General features: G+C 40.5%; 1 protein-coding gene across 2 annotated transcripts in view; it reads right to left on the bottom strand.

Moving 5' to 3' along the window:
• The window catches only part of LOC119486018 (zeta-sarcoglycan), a 396811-nt gene that overhangs the window by 68464 nt on the left and 301168 nt on the right, over positions 1 to 27179 (bottom strand). For both annotated transcript variants that reach the window (XM_037765910.1, XM_037765911.1), the window contains exon 4: positions 18832 to 18919. In XM_037765910.1, coding sequence (XP_037621838.1) covers positions 18832 to 18919 — 88 coding nt within the window. The remainder of the gene's footprint in view (positions 1 to 18831; positions 18920 to 27179) is intronic.

A 27179-nucleotide genomic window follows, 5' to 3' on the forward strand; every position in this document is an offset into this window, starting at 1 on the left:
TACTACTGTACATTAAAGCATTGAGGCCATAATAAAGATATATGGCTGCATTTTTAATTCAAGGCTTTAAATTAGGGCTTCTAGCAATGATGGGCTATGACGCAATAAGAAGAGTGTGGCCAAGCCAAGTAAACACTTCATGCATGGTTGATTTTCCCAAACAGGTCAAGATGAATTTTAATTAAAATCAGCTTCAATGCGCTTTGTGATTATTCCTCCCCGCCACCGTCACCTTTCTTTCCCTGAGCGTCCTGCTCTGGAGAGGAGCGATCACACGAGTGGGTGAAATCGTATGTGACAATCATGTAAATATTTGTTCATGACGTGCGTGTCCCACCCTGAACACTTTTTGCGTACATCCCTGGTCATGCGTATTTGCATATATGAATGTGCTAATATATTCTCCACCCAAGAAACGCTTAAAATCAGTCAGTTTTTGTCCTTTGGCTATGCAGAGAGAGTCAAGCATATTTTGTCTCACTTAAATCACTCTATAGTTTTCCTTAGGTCAAAATTCTGGCAATATGCTAAATGTAGCATTAAGGCTTTTAAGTGAAAGATGATGTTATATAACTCAAACTTTAGTGTCCTTGCACTGTTAGATCTGGATTTTATGACTGTTTTTTAAGATTTCTCTGGCTGCTTTTAATGCTTGGCTGGGTCTGGCCATTGGCTAAATCACTTTTCACCTTTTATGAATTGGAGCGCAGCCTGGGATCTCCAGGCAGGGCCAATTCAATGGCTACACAGTCTAGACAAAAAAAAGGTTAGGGGGACTTCAGGCCTCTTCAGCAGGAGCTTCCGACAAATCTACTTTCAACAACTGGAGACATAATAGCTGGCATCTTTATAGCTTTACCTTTACCTCTCCAAAAGATGTGTGCCTGTGACATACTCTGTCCTATACTGGAAGAGAAAAGAGATATTACATCGTATTGGGCCCTGCTAAGAACAGTCTTTTAAGTTCTTAAATATTAATCTTTAAGGGTTCAAATTTAGTTTTAAAGTTTTCCAAATATTGTGCTTTCTTTATGTGTTTTTCTAGTGAGAAATGATCTTTGTCATACATACCGATATTGGTCCAAATTTAAACATTTATGCAACTTATGAAGTGTCAATGTAAAGCTATAAAGACTTTGTCGTTGGCTATGCACGTTGTGTTGGAAAATAGAGACAGAAGATTAAAGCTTCAGTAGGCAGAATGTTTTTGTCATCATTGGGCAAAAAATTCCATAATAACCTTTCAGCATATTGTAATTCAGGTGTTCTGAGAGAAAACTATACTTCTGCACTACCTCATGGCTCTGTTTTCAGGCTTTAGAAAATCTAGCCTTTGACGGGAGACTTTGGCCAATCACAGGTCATTTCAGAGAGAGAGAGCGTTCCTATTGGCTGTCCATTCAACGGAAGCAGCTGTCAATCACCATCATCAATCTCACGAACTCCGATCAAACGGTCAAACTAGGCAGCGCTGGTCAAATATGAATCAATATTCTGTTACTGTAATGCCTATTTCTCTCCTCAAATGTTTTCAATTCTACCTATTGCAGCTTTAAGTAATTTGACATTATGTGTATTAGGTACATTTGTGTGGTTTACGAGAGTTAGATGGCAAACTGCGTTGCGAGCTAGGGCATGTATTAATCACCGGCCAGTTTAACAGACGCTGTGCTACAGCATCTTAGAGATGCAACCCGGGGTGTGAGTGCCTTGGTGTCTGTGCCCACACATTCACACTATAGCACATAAACACACACAATGAGAGCTGGAGATATATTACCACTTTAGAAACGTCTCTCTCTCTGAGACGCACATGCACAAACAGTTACCTGACACCAAAATCCACCTAATCAGACACTGAAAGACTTCAGACAGGCACGAATCTGCGTTTGCTTCCTTGGAAAAGAAAGTTTGCCAGCAGTGCTTTTGAAATTTCCTTCAACTTGACACAAGCAGCAAACTCCCCCCTTAGATTATATTGGCATTAAGCCTCTCTCGGCTACGCTCCAATGATCATCAACCCGTGCATGCACATACATACAAACACACTTGCAAAATTGCCTCTCCTCCTTAGTGATGTAACCACAAGGACGGTTTCTTATTCATGTATGCAAACTATCAAACGTGTATGTGCATATCTGCGTATGTGCAGATCTGTGTGTTTATTAATAATCTTGCAGACAAACAGCAATGAAGCAGAGCAAGCGGAAACAGCTAAGATTTCAGTGTTGGACAGAAAACAACAGACCATGCTGAGTCCTTCTTGTGTATAACTTTACAGAGTAGTAAAGTAAAAAGTGATTGCAATATACAACACGGATTGTCGAGATAACTAAATTCTGTCCTTTTGTTTTATATCTACAGTAAAGACGTACAAAACAACGCATAATGACTTCCTATGTCAGGTGAATAATGTTGGCTTTGACTGGATTTCACTCACTAAACTTCCTGATTAGTTATTCAAACATGACGAGGCTTATCAGTGGATTAAGATGAGCATTCTGTTGAGTGAGTCAGGCCGATATGCTTGTCAGTTCCCCTCCCGTCTAGAATGTCAAATTTAATGAATATTCAAAAGCCCTGTGGGTCCTTTTGTGTGTTCTGCAAGGGGAAATGCTCCTGAGGGGGAATTTGTGCAAACCACATTACGCAACCCATGGCACATGTGTAGAAATACTTAACGAAATGTCGAGTAAAATGTTTCTCCGTTCTCTTTTTTGGAAACAACGCTTCATTTAACACTGAGCAAATGATTGGGTGCATTCAGTTCCGCATTAGCAAGTGAGCCCTTGTTTTTATTTCGTTATTTAGCCTTTATTTAACCCGTAGTAAAGACTCATTGAGATAAAAAATCTCTTTTTCAAGAGTGTCCTGGCCAAGACAGGCAGCAGCACGGTTACACGGCTGCAGACATATGACAAACATAACAATTTAAAACAAAGAAAAAGAGCAAATTACAGAAACATAAGTTACACTTTTAAGACACTGGGTGAGATCAGCTCTCAAAGATTCAGGTCATTTTGTAACTGATTCCAAAAAGAGGGAGCAGCATACTTGAATCCCCTTTTTCCCAGTTCAGTACGGACTTTGGGGACAGTTAATAGGATTAAGTCCTGGGAGCGAAGACAGTAACTTCCCATACTTTTTTGAAGGATGTAGACCTGTGGTTCTGGAGGGAAACAAGGGATCAAGTGAAGTTGGAATATAACGGCCATCGCAACCAATTAACAAAATGTCTCTATCAATGTGAAGGAGGACGACATCCAGAAAATGAAAAATGATTTCATGAAACCTCTCCCTTTTGCTAGATGCATGAATGAACCTTTTACTGTGTTGATGTTTTACTTGTTATGGCCCCCTGAATGTAAATAAACTCTATACATGAACAGAAAAGTATGTTGTAATCTCTTGTAACCTCAAATGTTCCAGACAGTAACAGTCAGCAGCTTCAGGTAATGTTTACTACCAGAGCTTTGATTTTGCTTGAAGGTGAGACTTTTCATCATTTCCCTAAAAACTGGCAACTAACATAGGCTTCTACACTTCAATACTGTCAGTGAAGGTAAAAGAGCCTCTGAAATAGAGAATGCAGTTATCCATTTGCTGTTAACTTGGAAAAAAACAACAACTTTTCAGTCACATCACATATCTTTAAAAGTGTTAATAAAAGGTAGCTCAAACACCAGAATTATAAATAACCTACAGCATATTGTATACTCTCTGGTTGGAATTAAACCAGGGAACGTTGTGGTTATAGTGCGTATAGAGTGCTGCAGGAATGAGTCCTAAAACCCGGAAATGAGTTAACATTTTTGCCCTTCTGGTTCTCTTGTCTGGAAGTCGATGGGTTTTTTGTATGGGTTTTTAGTTAAATGCCTGAAATGTCAGTTTAGTCTGTTTAAGTCTGTTTAAGCTGAAGAGATTTTAATGTTTTGTTTTACGACATAGAATATGTCAGTAAATATCCCACTCATGAATTTTGAAGCGTTTATGTGTCTTAAAATAGGCGGTTTCTAACAAGTGGCTAAATGAGACTATAAAAATCCTCACGTTGAACACTAATCCGCCTTTAGCTTATGGTGGTGACGCTGAAGTCATGCGATAGTGATGTAGTTCGTTTATAGCCTAACGTTAGCTTTTTACTTTGGGCTATCAGTTCATTTGTGGCGATCATTTTGCTGAACAAAACGTGTAAGTATCATAGACGTTTGTTTGCCACAGAGCTTATTTTCTGCAATAATCCAAAGGAAGAATCCTGTTGGCTTTTTGTCGAGGGAACCAGGGTAATGCTAACTTCTGGGTTGGCTTACAAAAATACGTCATCCCTGCAGCACCAGGACGTCCGACACAAACTTACAACACAACACAAAAGTACAATACAGAGCACTGTAAGTACACTCAGCAGCAGCCCTGCACTATCACAGAACTTGTTGCAACACAGGCTTCTCTCTGGGACTTATTTTATACGCCACAGATCACTTGATGAGCCACACTGCAGTTCCCTCAAAGTGTCTTTGCTGGCATTTTTTGTCACTTAAGTCCCATCTGATTAAATGTTACAGCTATTCAGCTAAGTAGTGTATCGCATTATCTCTTTCTCTTAATGACACTGCAACAGAGCCAGAAAATGTCTGCTTCTTATTCCTTCACAAGGTACAAGGTAAGTCGACTTTGCTTTTATTTGACAATGTGTTCCTTCTTCAATACATCTTTTGAAATGTATATTTTGAGCACTTATAATACTGTCATTCGTTAAATGCTTACCCTGTGATCATTCATACACGAGTCATCCATATATTGACAGTATAGTACAACAGGCCTGCTATACATCCTAAGCTCTTAATGCCCAGTCGTATTCTCCCTGAAAGGTGTTGATTCAGGCTGGTGTTAGTAGCGGTGTACTGAATTGCATTATACTGAGTTGTGTCTAATAAGCTGGGCATGCACTGTACGATTTTCATTTTATGGTCGAACTGCGCATTGTGCGTTGTTTGCTGTGCAGTGTACGGGAGGACCGAGGACCGATTAACTCCTCCCGACCGGCTGTCGGACAGTCAGATGAAATTCTAACATCAGACATTTGGGTTGGTTGTCCACAGACTCTCGCAGTTGAAGCAGAGCCACGAGCTGATTCCTCAACGTCAGAGCCTTTTTTCTGCAGTAATCAGAGCGCAGCTATCAAGATTACAATGTACAATAGATAGCTAGCTTAACTTCAATTCTCTCTGCAAAATGGACAAGCCATACTGTCCACGTCTTCCTAACCACCTGCGACTCCATATAAACCGGCACCTCTTTTTTTTTATAGACTTTTGATCAAGGCAGCACGTTTCTGCCTCGTAACAAACTTAACCTGCCCCAGAGTTTTCAAACTAATCTTTATTGACCACTGTCTGCAGCCAGAACGACCCTCAGGAGCCGACGGGCCGTGTTTTTTTTTCTATTTTACACTAACAGTGTGAGCACTCAGGTCGCGGAATTACACAATATTTCCAAAATCGTACAGTGTTTGCCGAGCTTTACTCTTTCCCTCTTGTGTTTGTAAATGGAAGGATGGACGAACAAATAATGCAGCCCAATACAATACCACCACTAACTACAGGTTACAAAATGGCTTTGGTCGAAAAGACATCGCAGACACCGAAAAAGAAGTGAATGGTCCACCGTTCTTGTCGGAAGCTCAACAAAACTTCTTCCTCATGCATAAGAAACACCAGAGAGCCACAGTTAAGGGTCGACTTATGAGCCAACTTGGTGCAAAATGAGTTGAAAGTGAGCGACTGTTACTTTGAGAGATAAGTGCTACGCGGCCCTCTTCTAGGAGCGAGACGATAATAGAGGCAGTGAAGAGGGCAAAAGAGAAAGCAATTATTTTGGCCCTTTGAAAGTAAACAGCATGCAACGTGGCCATGATGCAACAGCAAGAAACAAGAGGGTCACCGCATCGTTTGTGTTTCTACCCGTCAAAGAGAGAGACGGGCCCTCTGCAGCACACCTTTAATCTCCTCAAGGTGTCTCTCAAAAGAAACAGACAAGGATAAACGAGGAAAAGGCTGTGAGAGTGGAGGAGAGTGTAAATACTGAGGAGAACGGAAGAAACTGCATTGCAATGCACTTTTTAATTCAACTTTTGAATTTTTCCACAGGTGGGAGGGTGAGATTTCGTGCACTGAGGGACACAAATTATTTATTTAGAGTTGATTACAGTCATTAATATAGTAAGGGAGGAGAGGAAGAGACAGAGGGAGAGATAAATGAGTGCTGTTTGTCATCTACATTAATCAACCTGATCTCTGGAGTCGGGGCTGTGGGATGGTGGGAAGATGAAATGGTGGGAGGTGCAGATGAAAAGACAGGCAAAGGTTGTGGCATGCCGCTCTACATATTCATACGGAACCTAAAGCCTCGAACACAACCAGGCAACCACTGTCAGCGCTAACGCAATTAGTGATATTGCTAGCTTAGGGCCCACTTTCAATGAAAACCTTATTCGGTTAACTAGATTTCATTTCATTTAATTATCTTTCCCTGCTCTTTCTACATCAACTATTTTATTACGCTTTTCCTTTAAAGGGAATCTTAATAAAATAGTTGAAGTGACTCAAATCAGTCTTGCATTACATAATTAAACTGTCGTCCTTCTCTTTCTCTTCCTTGTCTTGGTTATTTGTCCCTTCGTCTTCTAGACGATGATGATGTGCAGCTGCCGTCACAGTGAATATGTCTGCACGCAGACAATAATTGTGGTTTGTGATCAGGTTTCTGGAGTATTCTGTGTATGTGTTTGCTCATGCAAAGATAATATCCTGGTGAAGAGAAACCAGGACAAGTCTCATCCTAGCTTTCATGCAATTTTGTGCAAGTTAGTAAAATGAATGGGTGTTTTATAAAGGAGGGCGACAAAAGCAGAGCTCATTACCAAAAGTCTGAAATTGTTTTACTTAGACAACTCAGAGCTAATGTGATTAGACTTAATTAAGTCTGATCTATCAATTCACAACGAAGAAGGTTGGAGTGTCAAGGAAGAGATAAGAGTTTCATACAGAGCGGCACGTATTAACCCCCTGAGACCCGTGGGATCGCGGGCAATCCCGACTGAATTCTGCATTCAGTCATGCCTGTGGTGACCTCTAGGATAATCACAGCCTCATAAAACTTCACAGCCACAAACTAAAGAACTAGAGCATTCAGAGGATGGATGTCTTTCCTAGCTAGATTGACAATAAGGGGGTTCCTGACGAGTTTCCTGAACAGAAGTGCTCGCCATCCAATTGCCGGAAAATGCAATTCTTCCAGAAATCTCCAAATGTCAACATTTTTGGATATAAAATCACAGCATGGCTTTTTCTATGGTGTTCCTCAAGGTCTTGGTGTCTTAGTGTGGTATTTTGGAGGGATTATTAATCAATTTTCCAGTGGTAAAAATGGTTAAATTTAGCACTAAATCTGTGTAACAAATGGTATTAACCCAAAACCTGCTGCAAAACCTTATGAGACATAATAGAGCATGGGGATTGCCATCATATACTTCTATCATAATGTTCTTAGCCCTTACACACTTCCACAATTTATTTTAATTAATTAATTAATTCGTGTTTATTTCTGATTTATGACTAGAATGACTTGACACAAAGTGTTGAGCCGCATCTCAAATTAATCTTCAGGTTCCAAGCTTTCAGATGATGTACACCACTTCTATGTGACGTCTACTGTTGACCTGCTATCTCCCCTTAAAGACCCCCTATCTACCCTAAAAAAGACAAAAACAGGTCTATTGTGGGTCTCAGAGTGTTAAACGTATAGCATGAAGAATACAATATCAAATTGAAAGCCAATGTACGGTATACTCAGTGTGACACAGAGGTGATCTCCATGCTGCATGGACTCCCCTGTTACATGTAACTGACAAATGAAAAAATATGCCGGATCAGTATATTGAGAGATTTTTTTTTTCCATTGTGCTGGCCTGAAACAAGTGAAAAAGAAGCTTTGCCACTTGTCGCTTTTGTCTTTAGTGAAATATATAAATGGATAACTGAATGGAAACAGTTGCTGGGCTGGCAACTTTTAAAATTTGCGTGCCAAGTGATGCACATTATGACATGTCACTCATGGGGCAGCACGGCTCGCCATGGGACCTTAACGAAAACTCGGCGCAAGCAAGAATGTTCCTCGCTCACTTTCCCAGTCAGCCTTCGTGCCGCTCAACTCTTTAGGCAAACCCCAGTCCCAGACCCAATCATCTTGTACTATCACGACTTAGGTAGCAGACATCAAAAATTTTCCCATTCACATGCGCAGCAGAGAATCCGGAGTTGTTTCCCTTGTTGGAAAAGTTTCCAACTTGTGGCCGACGGTATATCTGATCTGTAAGGCTTTGTAGTGACTTACATGCCTCTGTGAACATAATTACATTAATATCCTGAAGTCATGGCAAATGCAAGCAGCAAGAGATACAAATCTTGCATTTAAATATGAGTTAGTGAGCCTTAACAGACATTTTATTAATTGACCTTTTACATTTGCAATAAAAGCCCAGTGTCATTTACAGTACCTGCTTCTAGGCAGCGTGGTGCTCACATTAAATGGTTTCCACAGAGCATAGATGATGTCTGACTTAAATTACTACATGAATGTTTCCTTGCACTCTTTTATCACTGTGCAACTCGCAATTACAAAGATTGATTTAACATATTCCACTATTTTCAGTTATTGAAAGCCCCCCCCTGGATATCAGCCTAGTGCCTACAATGTAAATGCAACATGGCAATAGTGCCTAAGGGGATGTAGTGGGGTACAGAATTGAATGCAAGTCCAGAAAGGAGCTTGGGCGTTCAATCCTTTTATCTAAAATGCACACAGTTATAAATGTTTGCTTTCCAAACATGCCTAAAGGAATACTGAGTCATTGCTCTGACCTTGTGGCAGATTTTTCAACCATGGTGCACTCTGCATTATTCATGTTTTTCACACAGACAATGCAGAGAAGGAAAAATGCTATTTGACATGATTAGTGTGGCCCAAAGAAAACATTAGCTCGCACCATTGTTGGTTGTAAACTGTTAACTTCTGTTCGGTAAACAAGCTTCACTTTAACTCTTCGTCACATCTAGGAAATACTAACCAGTAACCTTTTTGATTGACATCTGGGGCAAGTTGGTTGGTTTGGTTGGGTGGTTGCAAACGGACCCAACAGCAGCGTTTCTTACTTCCTGACAATGCAATTTTGTGCAGATGTGAGGCTGGATGGTTAGAAAGACTGACAGTACATTGTTGCTTTATGGCGAACAATAAAAGGGACGTTTTCTGCTATCCTTGCAGTAAACATCCCATGCTCATAAAGACACATAAAGTCTTCCTTATTGCCTGAAGGCGACGGTGTTCTTATTTGACTTGCGTCACCGGAGCAGCATTTTTCTGATGTTTTAATATCCTTTTATTAAACACAGGAAAAAAAAAAACAGATGGTTATTGCACGGTCGTATAACTCCTTCCGATGCATAAACAGTAACATCATCTTGTAGCTTTTACAATGTTCACTCAAGACATACTTTATCAACAGATAAAAACATTTCCAGTGCCCATAATGCTTACAGATGCAGACGGTGGACAAAATAAAAGGTACGCCTTACAATATATAATGCAATCCAATAAAACAACACCACATCCAAATCGAATAAATGCCTCGAGGACAAAGTCTAAAGGAAAACCAAACACTATGAGATACTTTATTCAGTTGCCCTATATTGTTATATTTTTCTGTTATTTTGTCCATGATTCAACTGGGTTGTTAGAGGAATGGAGCTATCTTGAGTGCACTTCCAAAGATGGACATGTTTGAAAGTGGTTTGATTACTAAGCTGCTTCATGAAAAGGAAAAAAATATATATATAGAAATTCTCTCTACCGTCTTACAGTGAAAGCCAAACATCCTTTATTGTATATTCCTGCAAAGCCAGAGGCAAGGAGAGCGCTCCCATGCCTGAAGTACTATATATCTGTCATTTTATTATTGTGTCCAGCCACCAGCCAACAGTGTGAAGCCTATAGTTCACTGGTGCAGAAGGATGACTTCATGTGGCCCATCAAATCCATTCCTTACGGCAAACACACCCACACATATGAACAAGCGATGAAAACAATGTTTGCCATAATGCAGCCAAAACAGCATGCAGACAATTAGCCTTTGTGCAATTAAAGTGCAATCATAAGGATAACTGACAACAATGGCAGTAAATCCATGCCTTTATTGAGTCCTTGATGACCCCTTAAGCGTATCCCCCAGTTTGTTAATGCTCGGCTCTATGTATTTTTAATTGCCTCATTAAAACCATTGATTTGATCATAGAGAGGCAGTATAAAATGAGGAAGACGAGCCGTCTGAACTTCGCTGATTGGATGAGGGAGGGAGATAAAATTAGACTACTTAGCATCTCAGTGTTTCTCAGCCAGCCAAATCAAGCCAGAAAGATCTCACTCTAGCTGAAAATGTGATCACTTGCGAAATATGATTGTTATGTACATCATTTGTTTCTCAGAGGGGGATTTGCAAAGATGTAGATTCATAATTAGACTGTGTGTGTAATGGAACAATTGAATTTTATGCAAGGCTTTGCAAGTGCTCATTCAGCACACTAATCAGAAACCAATTTTAGCCAACATTCAACTGTTTAACTGCTAGAGCAACGCTGTGTTTCTGATAATGAGTGAAAACAAAACATGATTAAACACTGTATAGTGTTACATTTCCATAACTATAAATCCACAAATCCACCCATAAAAAAGTCTTAACTACAACAACAACAAATCACCAGGACTGGGAATTGTTTAAACAATTACGATACCAGTACCAATACCAGAACCAATATCAATAGAGTACTACATTTGATGCCTTTTTTTTCTACTCCATTCGATATCCATCATGTCAATGGAAGCATTCAGTTGTGTAAAATGCCACCACCATTCTTCCCCATCCAAATAATATCTCCATGACTACCCAGTTTTGATGTCTTGAAATAATCCTTCCACATTTTATGCATTCATTTTTATCAGACGCCACAGATACTTCTGAATGTTTTGGTGGCATCTCGGCACGCTGACCTGCCAACTCTGTGAAATACACCATGCTCGACTTCACCACACCACAGACTGTATGGGTTGTAGCTGCTGCGGTACTGGGCCAATCACACATTGCATTAAATCGAAGAACGCCGGCGGTGATTGGCTGTGAGCAAAACCTTACAATTTCTTTTCTAGATGGGTACAAAAAGGATCGAATGCAGAATCTTTTGACTGGAGAAGTTTTGATACTTGGTACTGGGTTATTTGGGTCAATACCTTAAAGGTATGGAGTACCGATACCCAGCCCTGCACATGACAGACTTTCTCTTGGGAAATCCACCCTACTTTTACCACAAATCATTAACCATCTATTACTGTACTGTATGGCCTTTGCCTTTCAGGCCCTTAATTTCTGCTGCTTTGATAATCCACTTTTTGAGCTGCATCAGCCAAATGCCAGAGGGAATGAGGGGACTGATTCCACCTAGATAAAGGGGAACATAATTAGTCTAAGAAAGTAAAGATAATGAAGTGATAAATGTAAAGCCAGAGTTTAGGAGAAGGTAACAAGGTCAGCGGGGAATTCATTGGTTTAATAAGAGATGAGGTCCATGCATGATTAAAAAAGGGGAGTGAAAGGTAAAAATGGCAACAGAATGGAAGGAAGACAGGATGAGAAAGGGAGCAAAGACAGAAGATAAGGATAAGGGCAAGAGAAAGACAGAGGGGAAAGTGTGCGAGTGTGTTGAATGAAAGATCAAAAAGAGAGAGGGGGAAAGGTTGAGTGCTGAAAGTCACTTTTAAAGTTGGATGGGTTGTTTTTATGGCAGGTACTGTATGACAGAATGACCCTCTGTCTCTCACTTCCCAAAATTAAACTTTTCAAACACACATGCCGATACACCCACAAGCTGTTGTCCTTACTCTTCCCAAAATGCATTTTGGCTTCTGCGGCTACACTTAAAAAAACAAAAACAAAAAAAAAAGTATCCCCATAAAATAACAGCGATCATACACAAGGGTAATGAGTGCTACCAATACCTCTGCTGCCAGGGGAGAAAAAGCATTCATTATCAGCACCATGCACTTAGAAAAATGAAAAGTCAATAAGACAGCCAGAACACAAACACTCGCTCACCCAGGCCATAATGACTGCCAGCTTTGCCAAGAGACGGACACACAGGTAAAGCGGCCGGTAATGGGAAACAAACAGCGAACAGTAATTGAGCTGGCCAGTTTAAGCACTTGTCAATATTATGCTCCGCGGCATTCTGAGCGCACAACTTTACTCATGTTTAAACATCTAACATAAAACTATCTTCACGGGCATTTACGGCTTTACTGACTGATGTTTAAGTTGAATACTAATACACAGTGTTTCTGAAATTAATGCGGGTTCAATTTTAAAGCTAGAGTGAAGATATTGGCATCATATGAAACTAAAAAACCTAAGGAACCCATAACCAACATGTCATACTAGCTTGTCGAGAAGGAAGGCTAAATAACGCTCTGAAATTACACTAAATTTTGACGAGGAAAAACTGTCATGGCCATTTTCAAAGGGGTCCCAGATAAAAAATGTATGATTCATTTGCAATTAATCGGAATTAACTATGGACAACCGTGCGATTGAACGCAATTAAATATTTTAATCGACATTGACAGCCCTATATGACAGAGTATATACAGTAGTTTACCATAGTTTTGTTCTCTAGTAATTTCCAAGATTATTTCTTAGCCCAACACATATTATATATTGCAAAACACTGCAGTTAGTGCCTTATGGACTTTTTAATGGAGTGGTAACAGAAGAAGACAACTTTAAGTAGCAGTTTGAATTGTGATCATAAGTTTTGAGTTATTTTATATCAATATTTTATATCAGTATTATACTCTAACTCTTTTTTTTAAAGTTTGCTCAGCCAATCAGAACTTAATGAGGAGCATATCTGTTCCTGTCACGGTGATATTCTGGTGGCATTCTGCGTTTTCCTACCACTGCACTGCCTCTAATGCTGAGGCATCATCACCTAGGCGGGTGAAAGGGTATGGCTTCAAAACTCCAAGTTCACTCATCATCTTTATGGCCGGCCATTCAGAAGACAAAGATGACAGGTTCTCACTCACATTAACGAGCTGACAGCCAAGGAGAGGATGGAGAGGAAGAGAAGGGATGGGGGGATGACAGAAAGAGAGAGAGAGAGAGCAATAAAACTGAGATGGGAGGCCCAAGGCCAACACGTGTAGGCTACTCAGACCCCCTCTGTGGAAAGATGGCCCTCAGGGGGACACGAGGTAAATATACAGGAGTGCATGTGTGTGTTTCTCCATCTGTCTTATGACATTTAGTATGGAAAGGTGTGAAACACTCCCTACACAAGTCATTTTAATCATCACAATGGAGGGCATCACCCTGCTGGATTTCTGGCTATGAAAGTAGTAAGATATTGAACATCCCTCAGCAGGGTCGGAAATAATTACTTTTTCCTAACCTGCCACTGTGGCAGGCTGTTCTCATACACCGTTCATAGCTATACCTACGAAAAGTAATGCACCCACAAAATCAATTTGTATGTAATCCACGTAATTGTGAACGCCGCGTAGGGAGGTGGACGGGGTGGATGGGTGTGTCAAAAAACACAGAACATAAGTTGTTTTGTTGCCTAATAGAGTTGGGTCGATTTCCGGTTTTGCTGGTCAGGTCTGGCGTATTTGGTGTCCGTTTTTTTTTTGGGGTGACGACGAGACAAGACGGTTTTCTGTCAGCCAGTGTATCGCGAGCCTGGAGGCCCGTTACGTTAGAAAGTGTGTGACTGATAGTGAGTATGAAGTTATCAGTAACATTATAGCTGTGAACGTAGCAGTGCAGTGTCTGTACAGTTTAGACTGTTGGTGAATAAAAGCTAAAACTCCTCAAGACCCAAGCCAAGTTCCCGTGTCTTGCTTGCCACCTGCTGATTAAAGTGAAGTGGGAAGCTGGCGACAACAACGGCCCTCGCCAGGGATGTATAAAGAGAACTGGATGCAGCGTTGGAGGCGGGCGCCCGTTCATTCCTATGAGAGTTGCTCAGTGGCGCATGAAGCCAAAATTGCTTGACTGCCGAGTGATAAAGTACATCCGGTGATCTTCCGCATCTATTGGGCCGATAGAGCAGGCGCAGCAGCGTTTCCCTTAACTTTACTTCCCAGCCCGCGTCCGGGTAAATGCCCCAGTCCGAGGCTGGACCGTGGACACGGATGTTGTAGTACCGCCGTTTGGCCACTATGAAAATTTGCTTCAAAACCTGGCGCTCTTCCTGGGGGCTTGGCCCTGACTCACTTAAGGTGGGCTATAACGGTCTGTTAAGGGTCAAGTGTGATTCCTAGTGGTATAATACAGGTAATCCCTGACTATTTTTAATTTAGGAATTGATTTTTAAAAATAATATTCCTACTTAAAGGAAAACCTATCTACCAGATGACCTGAAATTTCTACCTGCCAGAGTCAACATTTACCCTGCAGGTGGCGGGTGCTAATTTCATTCCCTGTCCATCAGTTGCCTTTTGATGCTGTCATGTAAAAGAAATGTCAAGCACCTAACAAAAAAGAGCAATTAGGACCAATGTTCCCTCCAAGCTGATATTTTGGTGACCTCTGTCTAATAATTTGCATCGACCAATAAATCATATTGACCTCATGAAAAACTTTAAGACAGTGTCGTATCTTGACAGTTTTTTTTTCTTCTTTTTTTCCATTTTGTCCCCAGATGCAGAGCTTTCTCTCCTCCCTCCACTCCATTTGTATGCAGCTCAAGTTAGTACCTATTTTACTATCTAATATGTAATAAGGTGTCAGTACACCTGTGTCTTGGTCTTCTATGTAAATGTATAGTTCAAACGTTTGTGGGCATTTCACCTTTCCATACCAGTGACCGTGATGATCCTGTACCTCCTGTTCAAGCTACGGTACGAGCTGTTCCTCCGGTGAGCTTCGGTGGTGAATACTAATGAGGGGGTTTACTGAGGTGGAACTTTTCTGCTTCCGAGGTGGCAAGAGTCTTACTTTCAGGATTTCTGAGTATCCCCATGAGGATACTGAAGAAAGAGAGGGGAGGAGACTGTGTGTATGTGTGTGTTTTGTTCGGGCGTGTGTTAAATGTGCTGCTGAGTCAGCACAGAGGCAACAGGAGGCAGCGGCAGTAGGAGACCGAGGGATTTCCGGAGCCCGATAGAAGAAGCTCCTCAGGAGGATTCATTCTGTCCCATTCCATCCCATCAGCCAGCCGCTGAGGTCTTTAGTGTGTGTGTGTGTGTGTGTGTGTGTGTGTGTGTGTGTGTGTGTTTGTATGTCACAAAGCGGTTATTGATGGAACTCCTATTTGCTTGGCAGGTTTCCCTGTGTCTGGGGAATCTCAATGTGAATGCGACAGTACGGGTTTGTGTGTGATTTGTGTTTATGTGCGCTTGAGTGTGACACAAAGGGAATATCAGCAAGAGGATTCAGTATTTATGTGCAAGTGCAACTTCAACATGTGTGTAGTCACTAGAGCGTGACTCTGTGTGTTACTGCACGAGTGAGGTCACACACTACACTCTTCATGTCATCCCGCAGCAGCCCGACTAAGTCGGCTGCTGTAGGCTGTCTGGCTGTCGAGCTTTAAAACACACTGATTCTGCTGACTGCGAGATAGGCACGCAGACACGTCCTCACTCAGACACATATAAGCATTAAAGTGCTTTTCTTGGTGAGGAAAGCAGCTTTAGGGAGTTTTAACAGCAGGAGGTGAGCTGTCAGGGATTTCAAACCTTCAACGTGTCAGAAAGGGAAAGACTATGTGTTCGTATAAAAGACACTAGAAGTGCCAGGCCGGCCTACAGGAGGTGAATATCTATATGTTGCATTTGCATTAAACTGGAAAGACAGAGGAGAGAAGCCTTTGAACATAACATTCACCTCACTTGTCAGCTTGTAAATACTTGGCAATGATCTTCTATCGACCGTTTTAAAGCCGGCGTCATGATTACGACACGGTGTTTTGCTGGAGGCAAAACAAAGGAAACACTGGAGGCAAACACAAATCACCTCAGAGCAGTAGGCTAAAGTCACACATCGAAAATGGCATCTTGTTGTGTTGTTGGGTGCCAGAATCAATATTGCATACGTTTGAGATGACAAACTGTGATTCAAGGATTTCAAAGATGGAGAGAAAATGTTGCTAATAGTTTAGCTTAGCCTTCTCCTAGCTGTGATTAGCCTTCTGCGTGAGCTCGAAAAGGCTAAACTATTAGAGAGATGGAGAGAAAATGTTGCTAATAGTTTATCCTTCTGCTAACCATAACCATTGTTAAAAAAAACAAGCCAACAATACTTATTGGCCGGCGTTAGGCGTTCAGTCTTCAGAGAATTATTCTGCCTCCACCTTCGCTCCGCCCACAGAAATACATCATTATGTTTCGAAACAGAAAAGGGGTCTATATCTGAAACATCCTGAATTCTGACATCACCATCAAACACATAATGTCACGTCTATAGGTAATGCTACTTTTATTTCTAACAAAAAACAAAAGAACAAATTAGTTTGCTAATTTTATGATGGCAACTTATGAAGATCAAATGACTGATTTGCTCTACTGCTTTTTTTTATTGGTGAATCAAAGTCTTTTGTAACATAAACGTCTGCTTCCTCAAGTCCTCATGAGTCAGGTGGGATGCGAATAATTAATTCTAAATATGCAAATGTTTTCAGTAAGAAAGTAGTGAAAGGCTGAAATACACTGAGAGGTAATTTGATGCATGTCATGTTTAATTTCCAAATGCAACCAAACATTCCACTGGCCAGTCGCACGTTGGTAACATTTTATGGCTCGTCAAATCACATCTGAAAATGTTTCTGACTGCATCAATAAGCAGCAAGATCTTCACAGCAGCTTCATCCAAACCAAAAGAGAAGGATGGCTAACTACTTGATTTGTTTTTAGGGGATGAAAATGCCACAAGAGCGGGTAAAGTTATTGTAAAGACAACAGTGACACAAAACATAATGAAGGCCCGCAAATACGTCATGACATAAAACTAAAGCACTGGGCAGTTATGTGACAAGCACTAATGTGCAAGATTAGAAAAGCAGATAAACAGCAGGAATTCCAATCATGTCGGACTGGCCTTTAAAAAGTGGATTTTTCCATTTATGGAGTCTGGTTTCCTTGAAGACATGAACTTAAATGTAACATAACTAAGTGAAAGTGTGAAAAAAATACCAATATCGCTCCATTCCAGAGTGAATACAGGAGCAAGACATGATTGATTACTGCAATCACTTTCCCAAACTACATATATGTCCAACCTAAATTGCACAAGTCCAGTCATATTCTGAGGGAGTTAATGAAATAGCAGCATGGCTACTTCGAGGTCCTCCCTGTAATACATGAGAGCCTAAAACAAATCTAACCCTGAGGAAACGTTCGGGGGCTTTGTGCTGACCGGTGGCTACTGAACTTTTGTAATAAAAAGGTTAAAAAAAAGAGACAATATTAAATCCCAACAAGACGGGAACAAAGGTTCACAGCTAACTCCATTTTATATTTAACCTGCTCTGAACTCCAACCATTGTCATCGTAATCTTGGGTCCCCTACCACCAACCCGTTGTCTCTGCAACTTGACTCACTGAGAGGCACCAACAACACCACTGCCCAGTTTTTAGTGCACACAATCCTTACATCTGTACCCGTCCTCTTCTATAAGTCATTCTAACTTGCTTTCTAACAGCACCGTACGTCTTAAGTTTGGTTTTATCAGATTTATGTCTGTAACATCTAAATCCTTCATCGTGTTAAGATCAAACATGATTTTTGTGTTTTATGGCATTGTGAAACCTCGCAAAACACTGCCGTTGTAATGACCTCTTCTCTATTCTACCTCACTTTCTTCACTTATTCTTCACCAATGATTTCCACATACACATTTTACAGTATCGGATTAGCTAAAAATCTTTTCATTCATGTTCTTAAAGGGGACATATCAAGGAAAACTATTTTTTTTCAGTACTTGTACACAAACTTTTGGGTATTTGGGTTGTCTTATTTCACAGTTTATGGGTTGGTAGGAACTCCAGTAAGTTTTTTGTGGGCTGTCTAGATCAGAAAACGTGAGATTCAAGAAGCCATTGAGATTTAACTCCCCTTCCTATGTCACATGCAGGCTCATTAAAATATATTTTCTCGCAAGCCAATTAGAGCAGACTGGGCTTTTTACAGGATAGGGCTCTTAAAGAGAAAGGCACTAAAATTGAACATTTCAGACAGAGGGTGAATACAGGTATATTCAGACGGACAAAATAATGTGGTTTTTTTTACACTAAAACATGTAAACATGTTATAGTAGAAACCTAAAAAACAAGTATGAATCTGAAAATGTAATATTATGTTATATTATTATATAAATGTAATAATATGTCTTCGTAGAGACGTTTTCCATAAGACACTGGGCCCTCACTAATCCAATGAGAGCTTGGAAAAATGATTTAGTTGAGAAAACAGCACGGCTGTCAGCCACAGTGAGATACACTAATGGAAAAAGATAGCATTTTGTTTGGTAAACAGAAGGAGGTAAAATGCATTTAGGAATTCAAGCACAGACAAAGCAATATAACTGACTGTCTGGGAGAAATGATATGGTTTGGAGGTTGTCTTGAAAGAAAATGTTTGCTGTCAGTGTACGTGTGGATATGTCTTTGTATGGTGTATGTGTGTGTGTGTGTGTGTGTGTGTGTGTGTGTGTGTGTGTGTCTTACCCACGGTTAGCTGACCGGTCAGTTGTCCCTGATCATTCCTCGCATTGACAGTCACATTTCTGTCTGACTGGATGATCAATGGACTGTCCTAAAGAGAGAGGAAGAGGGAGGAGGGTGGTTAAGACAACAATAAGTTTCATATATCTTACATTCTCACAAACAAATCCAGGTATACTGATATACCTTCAGTTTCCATACCCACACACGTGCAGACCCCTATCTCACCAACACTGCATTATTAACCCAGGGGTTCTCAGGGCCCCTTTACAGAGGAGAGTATTTTCCAAGGACCCCCTTATAATATTAACACAGATTAAGCATAATGCTTAATACCATTTTCACACTTCGATGCCACTGGAACTATTTATCTTCTAAAACTTTTCCACCTAAATACTTCAGACCTTTCTGATAGTGATAGTCAGAAACACATTTGAATCATGTGAAGATAAGATGAGAGGATCCTTTATTAGTCCCACAGCGGGGGAATTTTCAGTATTAATGAATGTTAATACCATTTATATTCCTTTTAAACTGGGTGATTTTATTCAAATTGCATTTGGACTCAATTGACAGCAGTCATAGCCTACAGTTGAAGTTACTGATCTTAAAAGCTTTCAGAAAATGAACAGTAGCAAGACTGGATTAGTACTAATACATCTAGGCATTTAAATGTAGCAGTCTAAAGCTGACTTTTCAGTTTCAAGTGCTTCAACTTTAAAATAATGAACTTATCGCCGTGTGTCACAATCATATCAGAGTTTCCATTGGCCCAAAGTTGACAGTTTGCTTGTTTCATTGGAACAAATGGTCGCCATCTGTAGATTTGCACTTTTTAATGAATCGGCACAATTCTATAATTAATAGCAAATTATTTTGCGGACGGATTTTGCGAAGAATCACTGGTATAACCAATACTGCCTCAGCCTGTATCAACCTTCGCAGTTCACTCTTGATTCCATCTCTTCTGCCAGCCTGACATACTCTGCATCTAATTTGCATAATCTATTCAAGACAGCATCCTCGTCTGCGAGTGTGTTTGCTTGTTTCCACTTGTGTGTGTCTCTGGGCGATTATTCTCAACACAATGAGCTAAATGCAACTGTGACCCCGTCCCTGACCTCTGCCACACGCTGCCCACATTGGCTTACGTTCAGTGGATGCCTGTTGCAATGAATGCAAACACCATGTCTGCCATTTTCATGAAGTTCCAAAGTCAGTCTAACATCTCGCTGTCTTCCTCTCTGTCCCCCGTCTTCCTCCCAGTGAGCCAAATCATCCTACTCACAATCTTAACCAACTTTCCTTTCCGTTCTCCTTCCCTCCGTCATTATATCTCTACACTTGCATCATTTTCTTTTTATTCTCTTCTCTCCCTCTCTCACTCTCTCTTTTAAATTGCTTATTTGTTTTGGCGGCGTGAAATGAATGGCTCACAGGTGACCCAATTTCTCTGTTGATTTCCCCAAATTAATATCTTGCTGCATTCCGGTCTGAATTCCAAATGAGAATTGTGTTAAAATTGGAAAGTCGTTGATCCGTTGAAATGGAAAAATCCTCTTTTTTTCCCTCCCTTCTTCCTTCCTCTTCACTCTCAATCTCCTTCTCTCACACCCTCTCTCTCATTGTTTTGCAGTCTGCTTACGCGGGTCGAGACCAAATTTGTTATATGTCACACCTGTCTGTGCTCTATTTTAGAGCGTCCATGGACTCTCCCGGGAGACGAGGTGATCACTAACACAAACACGGACCACCGCAGAGTGTGATGGACACAGAAGCAACATATACAAGGAGCATACACAAGTAGTGTGACTACATATAGGTAAAGTGAACACACACACACTAACTAAGCCGCCCACTCATATAGAGTCAGGTAACAAATTTGCTAAACAACGAATGCATGCTCCACGCGGTTTAATGTGCAATGCATCCCTCATCTGCTTCCTAACGCATGCATGCCGGATGAATTTTTGTCAACGGGGCGTGTGATAGGCTTCACTATATTATCTTTCCACTCTGTTTAAAGCGATGGGGGCTTTGTAAAGCATGGCAGATGTAATGTGCTTCGAATCATTCCAGCTCGATGGGCAGTGTGCATGAACAGGCCTCATCCCATTCACTTAGTGCAGGACTCCGTCATTTAGAAGCGCAACCCTAGACGGAAAAGTTTATTTGATTAAGCACTCATATGCAAATGCATGGAAATAAGGGGCTGCAAATTAATTGCTGCATATTAAACAGCTGCTAATGTCTATTTATACAACAGCTGATTGAAGACAAACAATTGGACTGGTGGTGCTTTTAAGTGAAGCGTAGGAGCAGGTAACATTGATGGCTCGTCCTTCTTGATTAGAAAGAAATTGTCAATTCTACCTGGAGGGAATCAACAATAATCACAGTACAAACCACCTAGTGCAAAATCAAAAGGATCCTCATCACCTTGGTTACCAAGTTTCACATATGCTCCTTTCAAATGGGGTCGTGTTTACCGTGTTCACGAGAAGAGTCCATGTGAACGCCCCCCCCCCCCCCCCCCCCCCCCGCTGTACACGACTTCCCATGTTGTAAACACAAGCTCACGAGTTTCATTTGAAGGCACCAATATACTAGGGGCTGTCCCGAATACTGTTTTTTTGGGCTTCGAAGCTTCAGTGAGAAATATTCAAGAGTATTCAAAGCTTTGTGGAGCAGCTCGCCCGCAGCAGGCTGACATGTTCTTCTGTCTGTTTGTCTACATCTCCCCTGTTTCAGTTCCCCGGACAGTGCTGCTGACGTAATACTGTACACACACGCACCTCTACACACAACAAACAGCAAAAACTGTCTGAGAATAACTAATAATTAGTGTTGAATATGAAGAATGAATAATGCTGTGGGATTATTCCTTAGTTCACGGGCTGTTTTGTGATTTATACATTATTATTACATACTTATATATATAAAAAAAAAAAGAAAAAAGAAAAGAAAAACAAAGGTCTAATACCATGGCAACGGTCGAGGCTTCAAAGCATTCGGGTCAGCCCCTACAACATACAGAACATATTGCATTCAGAACTCACTATATAATACACCACACTAAACCCCTTGAAGACAGTGCCTGTGCTTGTTCACGGTCATGCTGGCACACAATAACCTGATAGAATCCATTCAGACATGCTGTTGGTAACTCGGTTGTAAAATCCATCATCCTCAAGTGTGCAGTCTTCACTATGATGTGATGCGTCAATCAAGAGGCACTGTGCACAAATGTGCCAGTTGCTGCAGTATGGCATTAGTTCAGGACTTGTTCACACAGTTTGAAGAACGGGCCACAGACACGGGCTTAATATATATATAAAAAAAAACATATGTGCATCGACAGCATTGTGAAAACTAACTTGTAAAGAGCTGCTGCTTATAAAATACCTATTCAGCTAGATTTCTGTGACATTAAAGGTTCATTTCTCACCAGCAAAGCTCTGATCTTCAGTGAGGTTCGCGTGATGTTTGATGGCGGTTTGATGTTTTTCTCATTTTAATATTAGTTTGATGTTCACCCTTTTGGAGTTATACTGAAAACTTTTTTTTTTGCACTGCAGAACGGTACAGTAATCTTTCATGTCTTATAGGCGTGAAACCATCAGATGATGCATACACCGTCTTTAACATTGTTTGATGTTAGAAATCCAAATGGTGATGGAATTATATAACACCTTATGAAGTGTGAGTGTGTGTGTGTGTATGGGCAAAGTTTGTACTTTGTGTGTAGTTTTCTTGCTATTTGCATTGGAATTGACATATACTGATACATGACAATATGACACTGCCACTTGTTCATGCCATTTGCTGAAGACAGCTGCAGTCTGCCCTACGTGATGTACACATGCACATACACATACACACAGTCTTATACTGACTGCCAACAAATCTTGCTGTGGCCAATTCGTGGCAGACTAACAGTGTTCACAGATAAGTCCACCTCAGATAAGCCTCAACACCATCTAACACCCCGCTGGCTCACACACAATAATTATGCATAAGCACACTGATTAAACAATACAATATGAAAGTGCCCTACAGCGTCTGCACATAAAACACGTCCCACATTTCAACATCAGCTAGTCTATGTTATATGCATCACGGTGATGTATTTCTAATTCTGTCTACAGACAGAAATATCTGACGGGCAGCCACAGGGAGACAATTAAAACAAGTCCTTTTATATAGTTAAAGAAAACAATTAAAGTTTAACAATGGAATAACAATGAGCAACAGCAAACTACTGGATATTCAAAACTATATTCAAATCACATTCAACAGAATTTATTTTGGATGTATTTACATCTGTCAAGATAAGTTGTATTGATTATTTAGATTGGATTAGCAGGCCAAACTGGCTTTTGCAGAATCAAGTGTTAATACGATTAAGGCAGCGGTATGCTCAAAAATAACTAGTTTGTACGACATGTTAAGAAAAAACTGTTTACAACTGTTCCGAAAGGCCACACTTGGGGTGAAAAGCCATCCGTCAAAGAGAAGAAAGAAACACGCTGTAACTTTTAAATATGGGGATTTTGTTTCTTGGAAGGTTTTCACAGTGTTGCACTTGGTTGTACAGATAAAAAGGTTAAGAAATAGTTGTCTAAACAACGAAAAACAAAGCTTGAGAGAGAAGTTTGGCTCCTTTTTCACCTCTGCACAGCTGGCCAATCACTATAGACCTTTTCAAACTTGACAACATGAACGTTATAAATGAGCTCCTTTGTGTTTCCTGTTCCAATGGTTGTTAATACAGTAGTTGACAGGAAGCAAACTTGGACCAAAGCTGGCAACAGAACGGCAACGAAAAAATCTATACAGAGAAATGAAATGAAATCCCTGGAGATGTAAGATGTAGGGCTGTCAATTGATTAAAATATTTAATCGCTATTAATCGCATGATTATCCATCGTTAATTGTGATTAATCGCTAATGAATCTGTCCAAAATGTACCTTAAATGGAGATTTGTCAAGTATTTAATACTCTTATCAACATGGGAGTGGGCGAATATGATGCTTTATGCAAATGTATGTATATATTCATTATTGAAAACCAATTAACAACACAAAACAGTGACATATATTGTCCAGAAACCCTCACAGGTACTGCATTTAGCATACAAAATATGCTCAAATCATAAAATGGCAAACTGCAGCCCAACAGGCAACAACAGCTGTCAGTGTGTCAGTGTGCTGACTTGACTATGACTTGCACCCAAAACTGCATGTGATTATCATAAAGTGGGCATGTCTGTAAAGGGGAGACTCGTGGGTACCCATAGAACCCATTTTCATATCTGGAGGTCAGAGGTCAAGGGACCCCTTTGAAAATGGCCATGCCAGTTTTTCCTTACCAAAATTTAGCGCAAGTTTGGAATGTTATTTAACCTCCTTCGCAGCACACTAGTATGACATGGTTGGTATCAATTCCTTAGGTTTTCTAGTTTCTTATGATACCAGTATTTTCACTCTAGCTTCAAAACTGAGCTGCAACCCACTAAAATCTGCTACAACCTAAAAAGTTTAGTTTATACGTCAAAGAAATTAGTGGCGTTAAAATAGATTTGACTTATTATCGCGTTAACTTTGATAGCCCTAGTAAAATGTAACAACAGTGGTACTGGAAGTGCCAATGGATAATTATTAAAGAAAAGTCAAAATGTGGTTTGGTGAGGAGACGTAGCATTTCCTCACATGTACCATACGTCATTTGTGATGTTTACTTTCTCTGTTTATCTCCGTCTCCCGCTCTCTGCATTGTCCCTCTGGCTTTTGTGTTTAGAGTCTCGCTCATAAATCTCCCCTCATCGTGTGGAATGTGCAGAGAGGTTCAAACAAATACACTAAAGGCACAGGCATCATGCTCTCTCCTGTGAGCTGACACAATACACACCACGGCACCATTAATTCAGTTAATAGTTTAATTTCACTTTGATTATAAAATAGAGGCGCGGGGCTGCCAGCCTGAGGTAGCCAGTGTAATTAGTCAGGTAATAATAAGCTGTGGACTGGTAGCTCATCATCACAGCCTCCAGCCACCAGTGCAGATGGGTCCTAATAACAGCTTTCGGCTCACCTGTCTCACTGGCTGTCTCGCTAGCTGGCCGCCTGTCTGACTGTCAGCCAAAACAGGTCTGGACTGAAGGTTCATAAGTGATCTGATTGGTTATTTGTGTTTAGTCATCACTCTAATAACAGCTCTCAGCTCTCCTGTCTGTCTCGCTGGCTGTCTAACTTCATATTCCCAACAGTAATGTGCTCACGCCTCATACGAGATACATTTAGTTGATTCATCTTTGCCATCAGCCTAATAACGGCTTTTAGCTCGCCTGTGATTGCCCGTCTCACCGACTGCCTGTCTCTCTCTGTCTAAAAGGCACAGACATGGGCTTAACAGGAGATACTTTTAGCTGTCAATTTAACAAAAAGCTCTCAGCTCTCCTGTCTCTGGTCTGTCTTATTCTCCTGTGTCTCTGAAAAAAAAAAAAAGCCACCTCTTCTTCCGCCTACCTGTCTGTCGGCCACTCAGTCAGGTAGAGGTGGGCGATAAATCGACGGATGATGTTTAAAAATCAAAATCAATTTTCACTTTAACTAACAGAACTGCCCTGGGCTCCTGTAGTTCATAGTAAACGGGAGAGTTCTCTTCAGATACAGGTAAAAAACCCACATGGCAGCATTCGCTAATAAAAGCAGCAGCACGACTAATTTATTCCAGCATCTCGCATTTTAACGTGCCACAGGGTATGCACAATAACATATGTTTAATTTAGTTTACCAAAGTGTTTTTGCTTCAGGGGTACAATAAAATATTTTAAAGAGGCATTTATTTACTTTAAAAAAGTGAAGTTTGGTGGAAGTTATTAATTCCTTTGTCTTTTGTAGGCCTAGTTTGTTTTAAAGAAGAAAAACAAAAAGCTTAAAGAGCGTAAATTGGGTGTGAGATTTTATTTCCAGGCCATATTGCAGACCTTTGTCCATTTAGAAGCAGTGTTTTAAATTGATAAGACGAACTGGATTATTTACATGTAAGTCCAATTTCATATTGTCTCATTGTATTCACATCGTCATTTGATACACTTTTTAAAATATTGATTATGGCTATTTTAAGCAGATTTTCATACTGTACAGATAAAGCAGAACCATTGCCCTCCTCCAAAGTAGGACAACTAGACTCCGTAGACTCAGATTTTATACAGAAAAAAGTAGCATGGACTTAAATAAAAGACCAATGTCGTGATTTAAGTGACATTTAAACTGGACGCTCTTTGAGAGATGATTAAATCCTAATTTCAGTGAACAGCAGACCTTCGGATATCGATCTATATACGTCCATTTCTGTCTTTATGTTTTCATCTGTGAAGAGTCCCATCGTTATAGATAATTCTCTGTTACAAGGAATGTGCTGTGAACAACAATGGCAAAACAGAGAAGATGGAGCGATAGTGATTAGAAATGTTCAGAAAAGTTTTGAATGAGTCAAAGAGTTGAGGTTGATAAGACAGACGGGGGGAGTTGTTTAAACTCATCAGTAAAGTCAAGCCCATAGTATATAGTCCCAACTAAGACAGAATACCAATCAAACAGTTTGTGATAAAGTGCCTGCGGTGTCCCTCCATTCCTCTTTCGACTTTAATTCAGCTAATTAGCAAGGACTATTAAATAAGTGATGTGTTTGTTGGTGTGCAGTGCTAATTTGTTGTTTTCAGTCCCCACGGCCATGTAACAACAGAAAATAAACCAGAGTTGAGTTGCTCACAATTTTACTCTCTGGGTGCTTGGATTTAATGTGTTCAAGGGTCTTTGTGTGCACTCGGGGGGGGCTTTATCATCTATTTAACGTGTCATCCGTGTCCTGAACAAGCCTTGTGTCAACAGTTCTGAGATCAATTAAATACATTTAAATCTCAAAGTGACAATTGGCATGAGACTGAGCTGGTTGAAACATGTCAGTGTGTGTGTGTGTGTGTGGAAATTTCAAGGCCCAAGCGTACGACTGAAGGTCAGGGCTCTCCGTAAATTACTGCCTTTATTTTAGACCTCTATGTCAGAAACAATAAACACCAGCCACGGCACTGCTTGATTATCTGTAGTAAAACACAGACGACACTCATTATTGCACTGACGTGACAGTATTGTAGAAGTAGCTGCGATCTGCTGCTTTAACACGTCTCAGTGAAATGGAGCGTTCTTCTTTTTCCTCTATGGCTCAGTGGTCTGAAAAGTGAAGACAATTCAAAAAGTGCCTTAAACTGTCATTCTCTCTAACAGCCAGCAGGGGGCGACTCCTCTGGTTGCAAAAAGAAGTCTGATTGTATAGAAGTCTATGAGAA

Source organism: Sebastes umbrosus, chromosome 3, assembly GCF_015220745.1.
Source record: "Sebastes umbrosus isolate fSebUmb1 chromosome 3, fSebUmb1.pri, whole genome shotgun sequence".
Lineage (NCBI taxonomy): Eukaryota > Metazoa > Chordata > Actinopteri > Perciformes > Sebastidae > Sebastes > Sebastes umbrosus.